This window comes from Quercus suber, unplaced genomic scaffold (genome assembly GCF_002906115.3).
Source record: "Quercus suber isolate HL8 unplaced genomic scaffold, Cork oak 2.0 scaffold_460, whole genome shotgun sequence".
Lineage (NCBI taxonomy): Eukaryota > Viridiplantae > Streptophyta > Magnoliopsida > Fagales > Fagaceae > Quercus > Quercus suber.
Genome location: NW_027069911.1, coordinates 178,364 through 189,115, shown reverse-complemented (window position 1 = coordinate 189,115; position 10,752 = coordinate 178,364). Strand labels below are relative to the sequence as shown.

Here is a 10,752-nt window from a genome sequence, read left to right as displayed (position 1 = left end):
GCGTGACAAATTTTTAGGCACGCCGTCCCCGGGATAGGCTGGTCACCCTTGCCATTATCTATTAGTCTAAACTACTAAGTAAATTACAAAGGACTAAAATAACTTTCTGCTTCATACCCAGATAGCATTGTTATAGAAAGAAACTATTTTTCTTCTACCTTTTTTTATTTTAAATTTTTATTTTAGAAAATGATAGTGAGAAATGCAAAGAATAAGAGACATTAAAGTAATAGTGTTTGTCTTTAATATGTGGAGGAAGAGTACCTACTTATAGACTCAGTGAATTAGGGAGTTGCACAAAAATTAAATAGGCCACTAAATATGAGTAATGAGAATAAAAAATTGAGTTTTATAGGATCTCGCAAATAAAACTCAATAAATGAGTAAAATAACAGTCAATTTTTTACTTAAAACTTACATGAAAATTATCACAAATAACACTTTCATCGAAATACTCACATATTGTGGTGCCCATGTGTGTGGTTGTAGGCTAATTTTAGGATGTAAAATTTTTGTGAATTTTTGTTATATCTCTCGAAGTACAAATCTTCTAGGGACACACATTTTGCCTAACTTGCTCATTTGTCAACTTCAAGTTGGATTATATGACTTATACATGGTACTACCATTAATTGGAATTTGGTAAAAAAAAAAATCCAATCACCACTTGACACTTGTATAAGTTGTGGTAATTATTGTATGTGACAAAGTATGTATCAATAGACTTTTTGAAGAGTTTCATGTATTCTTTTTTTTTTTTTTTTTTCAGAGAAAAATAAAAAAGAGCTACGCAAGTGATACTGATTTTTTTTAGAGAGTTTCAATCTATGACATCCGCTTTTGATGATAGTTCTTTATAATCAGACCAAAACACCAATCGGTTTTTGGTGTAGGCGGGAATTGAACCCCAGATCTCTTATTCATCCATCAGAGACTTTACTGCTTGACCTAACTAGAACCACCATAGGTGATACTGATTGATTCAAGACCATGACAATTTTGAGTCAAGAAAAAAGTTTTAATGTAAGATGCCAAGGTTTTTTTTTTTTTTAATGTAAGATCATGGGCAACATTACTCTATGTTCAAGGAGTTCAATTGAACCCCTAACTTGAAAGTTTTTTTAATATATAAATAATATTTTTTATTAGTTTAATCTACCTCTAAAAATATATTTGCACACCCTGACTTATCTTGCATACCCTGATCACATTCAATCCAACCTAAAGCCATACAACAATACAGGTGCATCCCAAAATTAACCAAACAACAACACATATCACAAACCAATCTCTCTCTCTCTCTCTCTCTCTCTCTCTCTCTCTCTCTCAACATTTCTGGCACTAGGCTATCTTTGGCAACATGTAAAATGATTTCCTAGTGTATTTTACAGAAAGGAAAATCAGTTTGATTGTGTTCTAGAAAATACACTGGAAAATTATTTCTGGTGTTTGGTTCTACAATGTAAAACATTTTCTAGAAAAAAAAAAGTCAAAAAATAAACCTATAACAATTGGATTTCTTAAACCACCTATACATATCACATATGCACCTCCATTAATTCCAATCTCAAATATTAACATATACACATCCAAGTTTTGTGTACATAACAATTTTTTCTGGTATCCACATACCCAAATCCCAGTACAACTCAAAATAAAATCAACTACGATAGCCTTCATGGTCATTTACCCAAATTTAGATGTTGCATTTGATTGAGTTCATCATTTTGCTGGACTTTGGATTCCACTACGTTTAGGATTTTGGCATTTGTGAACACCTAAAGTGGACTTAAAGGGTCAGTTCACTCGTGGGCTCACAATATATTTGTAACGTGGGTTTTGGATTTCCTACTATGGGTGAGGCTCTTGGCACAGAAACTCAACGAAGCTCTCTCTCTCTCTCTCTCTCTCTCTCTCTCTCTCTCTCTCTCTCTCTCACAGAACCTTTCAACAACCCCTTGTCTTCCCTCAAATTCTCGTATTTATAACTCTAAGCTAGTGGAGAGGCTATGATTATTTCCATGGTTAGTGCAATGAGAGGTCCAATATCATTGTTCATAGGTGGGTGGTTAGGTGGGAGTGGAGTGTGGTGTGAGTGACCTTGGAACTTGGTTTCCACTCTCGCAGATATTCTCGGCAGTGACGTTCCCTAAGGCGCTGCCAAGCATGTAAGGGACGGCGTGTTTGAACGTCATTCTTTCTTCACTACTCGGGAAAGTATTACCGAGCAAGGATGAGGTGTGGCAAACTTGGGCCCACAGCTTGTGTGGGTTCGGGATGGGCTTCTGGGTAGAAAGAGATCATGTTCATGGCCGTATCTTCATATCAAAGTCCTAGGCCAAATGGGTTCGAGTACAAGGTGCATACATTAGCCCCCCTTGATTCGTCCATAAATCTCGGGATGAATCAAGGAACCCAAGAGGCAGTGATCACTCGGGAAGCCAAAAAGGGTAAATATCCGGTGGTTGAGGAATGTATTAATGCGCCCCCCAAAAGACGCGTTAAACCTGACTGATGGCTTAGCCGTCATTATTGTCTAACGGTTCGTGAACCGAGTCATTATGCGCGTGGCAGTTGAGGTGGTGATTGGTAAGGTTTCCCGCCAATGGATTATTTAATGCTATTTATTTCTCCTTTTGCCCCTAAAAATAATCATTCCTGACTCTTTTCTTCAATTTCGCATTCTTCATCCTCCAAACTTTCACTCTGCCAAGCATACTACTTTCGTGGTTCATCTCCTAGCCCGGAACACCCTTCCTCCTTAAAACCTATAGTAAGTTCCTTCTCCTCTTCTTCCTATTTGTTCTATTTCACTCTATTCTACAGTAATCATAGTCTGTCTTTTCTTTAAAAATCCTTGCTTAGAGAATGGGCTACTCTTTTCTCCTTTCTTCTGCAGCCACTTTGGCTAGTTTTAGGGCTGCCTTCAATGTTCCTAGGGATGTCAATATTGCCTACTGTCATGTGGACGACATTGACATCCAAAGGCACCGTGGTGTAAATACAGTTCCTTTCCTTTGATGGCTATTCTAGAGGGTGGGGTTAGGTTCCCAGTTGGCCCCCTGATCCTAGGTACCCTTAGATTTTATGGTCTTTGTCCTGACTAACTCCCTCCTTATTTTTATCGGGTGGTGAGTTGCGTTAGTAGGTTGAATCAGTTGTTCGGGTTGCAACTGAATCATCACGACATTAATTTCATGTATAGTTTGTGTGGCAATATCAACTCGGATTATTACTTGAAAACTAGGGATGTGAAGGTATGGCTTATTTCATGCCTATTTTATTTGAATAGAAATTCGGCTAGAGATTTTGTACGAGTGAGCGGCAATTGGTTTGCCGAGGAGCTCCCCTGCGCGTTTTCACTGCGCGATGTTGGTCGATACCAAACACCTTTTATTTAACTTCCTTTGATTTTGATCCTAATAAGTAATCATTAACCAACTTTTATGTTACTTCCATGCAGAGAGCAAAAGGTTCAAGCCAGACCTTAGAGTAGTACATGTTTGGGACCTGAATTTTGTGCTTAGGTCAGAGATTTTTGTTCACTCGGACAGACAACTCCGAGCATCGCACCTTATCCTTGGTGTTGACCTCGTTTATTCCACTTGGCAAGCATTCAGCCAAGCCTTTTTAGTTGATAGCCCCCTTCTCTCCTATATAGATGTACGGCACGCGAACTTCCTCCCCCCAAGATTCACCGTAGGCGAGGCACGCAATCTCGATCCCCGATACATTTGTTCTAACGAGTGTCAACCCATACGTGACAATTCAGCCGAGCGCGTGTCGTGAGAGCGCCGAGAACGGGCTCACAAACTGGTTCAGCCAGAAGCTCCCACCCAACCTAAGGCCCCTGTAGAATTTGAGGCTCCTACTCAAGAAGTCGGAGGTGTAGCCGCCGAATCAGTCAGTTCTTCAAAAACAGAATCCAATCACGCCCACGCCATGGTGACTAGAAAGACAATGACAATCAACCACTTTGTTCCGGGTGCCCAGCTAGCCGCACAGCAACAACAAATTCTAGGCCAAGATCCTATGCCTCCTCCTACTCCAGCAAACCGTGCCCGAAAAAGGCAGTGCACGGCTAAACAGACGCAAACAAGCTAGGGCAATGCGCCCTCCAGAACGCCTTCTTGACCATCGACTGGCATTGTCATCCGGGAGCCAGTGGTACAAACCGGGGTGAACCTGGCGTCCACTTCCTGGGCCTCGGTGAAGTGGCAACCCTTCTTCCAACTTGATGGCAAGCCTCTCCCTGCGTCTGCTAGTGTATGAGTTTAGGACAAAGGCCATGGGGGTCGTATTACCCAGAGTTTGGCGCATGGCCTTCTTTTGCCCAAGGATGTGCACACCTTTATGGAATGGACGGATGAGTCTTTAGGGAGGTAGTTATAGTGGCACACTATAGCGGTAACCATCCTATTTAATTTCACTATTCTTGGATTTCTACTTGCTTATATATGCGTACCTTCTTTTTTCTCTTATACCTGTCATCATTGTGTGGTCAGGCCGCGCAACTATCCCATATCATGGACGGGAGGATGAAGGAGCTTGCTGAAGATGCTGAGCAGGAGAAGGCTCTGAAGGACGTTATCGAGGCCATGACGAAGGAAAAGTTNAACACATCGTAGAGTAAAAAGTTAGTGTTTTAGTTGAGAGTGCCTCTCTTTATCTTTTTTTATAATGCTATTTGTGTGAATTATGATGTGTGTGTGTATAGTATAAATATAATATAATTTTATATAATTAAATATTTAGGAAATATATAGTGTTTTTTACATGTATATTGTTATCATGTTAAAATAACTTTTGTTATAAAATAATTAGTGATTCAAGTAAAAAAATAGTAAAGTTAGTGATTGTTCAAACATTTGATTAGTTAAGTAGACACTTTGTATATATTTATTATATTATATATGAATGATGTTGTTGTGTTGGACAATTAAATGCATTGGTTGTGTGTTGAGTTTTGTTTTTATTTAAAAAAAAAAAAAGGACAAATAGGTAATGACAACCACATAAAAGTAAAAATGTTATAAAAAATTAACAAAATAATATGGTCACATCTACCCACATTGAAAATAAATAATGAAAACTGATAATGAACTATCTTATAATGATTTAAAAAAAAGTATAAAAAAAAAAAAAAAAAACTTGTAGAAAGAAATTGTAAAACTTTATGTATTTGCGTTTTATTTATTTATTTATTATTATTATTATTTTTTTTTATGATAACTTCTCTATGTATTCAAGTTCTCTTTTTACTAAATTTTATTTAATTTAATTTTCTAAATGACCCCCTAAAAAAATTTATGGAGCTGCCATTGTGTAAGATGCCAAAAATTTTATTATAAGAGCATTCACATCAAGAATGCTATAATGCTAAAAATGCTATATTTGATAACCAAAACACCAAAATACCTACTACATCAAACATGTCAAATGTTAAAATTTTTTATACTCAGCTACAGTGAGCTACCATCTATAGCAGCTCACTGTAGCTAAACGTTAAAACCAAATATCAACTTTTTAATGCTCGTCCTCATGTGCCACAAAGTCCTTTCTCCTTTTCTCACACACGCTGCCTCCTCTCTCTTTTCTTTTCTGATTCTCCCTCAACCTATGCCGCTAATAATCCATGCTCTAAAGAAGTCAAAGCAGTTGTCGACAATATCTGTAAAAGTTGTTGACAACGCCAAAGTCAAAAGCTGCCAAATCTTTCATCTTTTTCTCTCAATTTGTCATCGTGGGTTTGTGATTTATGGTGTTTGTGAGCTGGATTGTGGGTTTTATGGGTTTGGCAGGTTGTGATGGAGGTTGTGGGTTGTGGTGGAGGTTGTGGATTGTGGAGGTTTTGGGTTGCGGTGGAGGTTGTGGGTTGTTTTGTGAGTTTGTGGGTTGTGTTTGATGGTGGCAATGGGTTGTTTCACTGGATGGCAGTGGGTTGTGGTGGGGTTGTTTGGGCTTGTTGTGGTGGGTGGTGGTAGTGTGTTGTAGTGGTGGCTGGTAGTGATAGTAGATTGTGGTGGCTAGTAATGTAGTCAGAGAGGGTGAGAAATGAGGTGAAGAAGATATGAGAGGGGTTAGGTGAACTGAATTTGTTAGGTTTTTGTAATTAAAAGTGAATTGTTAAAATGGATAAAGTGACTTTTTGAGCTGTTAAAAGCTATATTTTTCTAGCATTTTTGATGTGAATGCTCTAATATGTCAATTAGGGTTGCTATATCTTTTCTCTAACGCTCTGTTTGTTCCAATGGAAAACATTTTGTAAAGATAGTTTTCCATGTTTTCAGTATTTGGTAGTAAAAAAAAAAAAAAAAAAAAGTAAAGGAAAACTATCTTTCGTCAACAAAAAAAATATAGCTTATTTTTAGAGATTGTTTTCCATTAAATTTTTTTGGAAAAAATTTTATCTCACAGCAAGCTAAATAAGGGAAATTAAAAATTATTTTTCAACTCATTAAGGTAATTACCAAACATAGAAAAATAAGATTGTTTTAGGAAAATATTTTTAAAAAATGAATCATTTTCAAGAAAATTTTTTGCCTAAACAAATAGAAAATTCTTTGAATACAAATGTTTAGAGAAAAAAAAAAAGAAAAAAAAAAAGAACATAACTTTGAACAACTTAGAAAAATTTATACTTAATTCATGTTTCTATAAAGGGATGGGGCAAAAAAAAAAAAAAAATCAGCAAAAGGTTTGAAGAAAAGAGGCTCAAGAAAGGAGAATAACAATTGCATCAGCACTTCGTATTCTTGACATGATAATTACTCCACAATTAAAAGTTTAAACTCGAGTAGGATTTCTATCTCAAATAAATAGTTAAATAAATAAACCACATCTATTGAACATTAATAGCATCTTCCATTTCTCAAAAATTAATCATTTATAAAACATTAATAGCATATTTATCAATATTTATTGAAAATTAATAGCATATCTTCCATATATGGAAGGGAATTCAAAACCACTTATCATTTTCTAGTTAACATGGTCAGTTGTTTTCAAATGTAATAAACACTACTTAAATAAATAAACCTCCTAAACTCTATAAATAAGGAGCTCTAATTTTGTTATAATCACTATGCACAAACAAAAATGAAGTTATCAGTGTCTCCACTCGTATTTGCTCTTCTTTTCTCATTTTTATTGGAAAATTCAGCTTCTATTGATGAAAACTTTATTCAGTGCCTGACCCTTCATTCCGGAAATGACAGTATTTCTAAACTCATTTACACCTCATCCAACTCTTCGTATTCATCTATCCTGAAATCCTCCATCAGAAACACCAGATTCTCAACACCTTCCACCCCGAAACCTCAAGTCATTGTGACACCATTGTTGGTCTCACACATTCAAGAAACACTTAATTGTTCCCAAAAACAGGGATTGCAAGTAAGGGTTAGAAGTGGTGGACATGATTACGAGGGTCTTTCTTATGCTTCTCCGGTACCATTTGTCATACTTGATCTGATAAATTTTCGAAACATTTCTGTTGATGTAAAAAATAGCTTTGCCTGGGTTCAATCTGGTGCAACCCTGGGTGAATTATACTATTGGATTGCCAATAAGAGTAGAACGCTTGGCTTTCCAGCTGGAGTTTGCCCAACAATAGGTGTTGGTGGACATTTCAGTGGGGGAGGGTATGGCACATTGTTGCGCAAATATGGCCTTGCTGCTGATAATGTTATTGATGCACACTTGATTGATGTTGAGGGTAGATTCCTTGACAGAAAATCAATGGGAGAAGATCTATTTTGGGCCATTCGAGGAGGAGGAGGGGCTAGCTTTGGAGTCATTGTTGAATGGAAAATCCAGCTGGTTCCTGTTCCCTCAAATGTGACTGTGTTCACAGTCAATAAGAACTTGGAACAAAATGCAACTAAAATTCTTCATCGGTGGCAGTATGTTGCAGACAAGTTTGATACAGACCTCTTCATTCGTGTAATCTTAAGTGCTGTTAGTTCTAGCCAGAAAGGGAATAGGACGGTACAAGCTTCGTTCAATTCCTTGTTCCTTGGAGGGAAGGATAAGCTCCTTCCATTGATGCAAAAGAGCTTTCCTGAGCTGGGTTTGGTGAGTGAAGATTGTACAGAAATGAGCTGGCTTCAATCTATCCTCTACTTTGCTGGATTCCCAAGTGGGCTATCCCCAGATATTTTGCTAAACAGGGATCCTTCAATAACCTATTTTAAAGCAAAATCTGACTATGTGAAGAATCCCATTCCTGAAGTTGGGTTGGAAGGGATTTGGCAAAGACTTTTGGAAAAAGAGGCAGCGGCAGCGTTACTGATCCTCAGTCCATATGGAGGAAGAATGAATGAAATTTCAGAGTCTTCAATTCCTTTCCCACATAGAGCTGGCAACATCTACAAAATCCAACACTTGGTGTATTGGACAGAAGAAGGGACTGTGGCATCTGAAAAGTATATAAGTTGGATAAGAAGGCTTTACGATTACATGGCGCCCTACGTTTCCAAGTCTCCAAGAGAAGCATATATTAATTATAGAGACCTTGACATAGGAACAAATAACATAAGCAACACAAGTCATAGCCAGGCAAGCATATGGGGTACTAAATATTTTAAGAACAACTTCAAAAGGCTGGTGCAAGTGAAGACTGTGGTAGATCCCGCTAATTTCTTTAGGAATGAACAAAGCATCCCACCTGTTTCATACTAGTGGATATAGCAGAGATTGTACTCATTGATAAAACTTGTTTATCTCTTTTTGTTTCAGTCCTTTTATTCAACATAATTAAAGGCTCCATGGAGATTATGTGAATCTCTCACATGCTTGAAATTCGTACCAAATGGATGTACACAATTAGGTGTCATTCTTTAATTATAGACTTGCATATTGCATGAAAATACACCGAGAAGTAAAATCCCAAACTCACACACCTAGACGTGTTTAGGGTGAGAAAAACCCACAATTGGAAAAACTCTGCGGGCTAGCCCTGCAAATGAATCCACTAGAAAGATAGTTACGACACAATATGCTTACAAACCCTTCTAGTCTATAGATTTACTTGTATCTGAGCTCCCTGCTCTTACTAGTAATCGGTTGCACCGACGCTTTCTCTTCCTAGCATCAATTCTGCAAGTTGAGATGCCAATCACAAATCCAGGCTAATGGATACTCCATGACCGCTTAAAGGTTTTGAGATATGATCTGTGATTCCCAGCACCAATCACTCTATCCATGGTAAACAAGGTTAATTAATTAGGAATATTTTGCTGATCTCCTCTCAGAAGGTATGGCAATTTGAAAGGGTGAAGGGATAGAACCTACAATGGTTTTCTCTATAATAGGTGTGATTTCAGTATGTGCTTTGAGATACAAAGATGGGTACTTGGATAAGAAAAACATAGATCGGTACTTGGATAGGAAAAACAGAACAAAAAACAACTGATTTCTTTCAAATAAAAATATTGCTCGATTGAGTTATAGGCGAATGATAGGTGAAAACTAATTTTTCAATATTACCAAGTTCGCTTGAAATTCGCCGAACATGAAAATTTTGCTCAAGCGAAATTCTGGATTTGCAATTCCAATTCCAGCTTTTGATCCTCTTTTCTCCAATGCAAATACAACCCAATGAAAAAAATACAAGGAAATTTGGCAAGTACAATGAAAATATTTGACATGGAATATGCCAACACTATAAATCCTAAAAATAACCATAAAAGTATACCCTTGTATCAATTACAGAGCCTAACTATTGAAAGAAAAAGTCTTATTCTATCTAATGGATATCACAAGCATAACATAATTTTGTCTGCAGTACAGCAGTAGTATACTTGGTGTGACTTGGCTGCAACAAATTTATGTATACGATAAGCTATATGTATAATTTTAATGCCCATAGATTCAGCAGCCGTTTGAAAGGTTAACTTGTTCGGGTCAAATATTTGTATGTTGGCACAAAATGCATTTATTGATATAATTGAGCTTTAGTTTTTAGTGTCCAAAAATGCATTGAATATCCATGTTGAAGACACAAGAAAATGGTTGTGACCTTGTAGAAACAAATTCATGTATAGTATAAGCTTTGTGAATAATTGTCTGCCCTTAGACTTAGCAGCAATCTTAAAGGTTAACCTAATATTTGTATGTTGAAAAATCCGAGTGAAAAATGCACTTATAGATGTAATTGAGCTTAAGTTTTTAGTGTTCAAAAGTGCATAGAAGATCCATGTCACCAAAAAAAAAAAAAAAAAACCTGCTTAAGAAACTACTCAAACAGTGAACATGAATCTCGATTCATCCTCAACCTATTGAGCTTTAGTAAGTCTCAATATCAGGCTCAAAAGATATTCCTTAAGTTATGTAATAGCTCAAAAAGAAATTTCTCCAAAAACCATATCAATGGCTAACACTAAATATATATACCTCTGTATGTGTGTGTAGATAATCTTAAGATAACTTCTTAGATAATCTTAGTTTCTATTTGGGAATTGCTTATCAAGAATTTTGCTAAAAACTTTTTACTAAAAGGTGTGTTAAAGTATACTTGTATCTTGAAAATATTTGAAAAAGTTAAAAAAAAAAAAAAAAATGAGGTTTTAAAAAACTGTGCATAAAAGCTAAAATCTAAAGCTTATGCCAATTAATAATAGTGTAAGATTAACTTCTTCTAAAAAAAATGGTAAAATTTATAATTATTGATTGTAATAATTTAATTAAAAGATTGTTGACAATTATAACCCTAATGAAATTATTCTACGGTATACCAAGAACTTTGTAGCT

At 36.4% G+C, this 10,752-nt stretch overlaps 1 protein-coding gene across 1 annotated transcript; it reads left to right on the top strand.

Moving 5' to 3' along the window:
• Positions 1–7,098: 7,098 nt before the first annotated feature.
• LOC112025376 (tetrahydroberberine oxidase-like) lies at positions 7,099–8,714 on the top strand. The gene has a single exon (XM_065762505.1). The coding sequence runs from the start codon at positions 7,099–7,101 to the stop codon at positions 8,680–8,682; it is 1,584 nt and encodes a 527-aa protein (XP_065618577.1). The 3' UTR covers positions 8,683–8,714.
• The last annotated feature ends 2,038 nt before the right edge of the window (positions 8,715–10,752 follow it).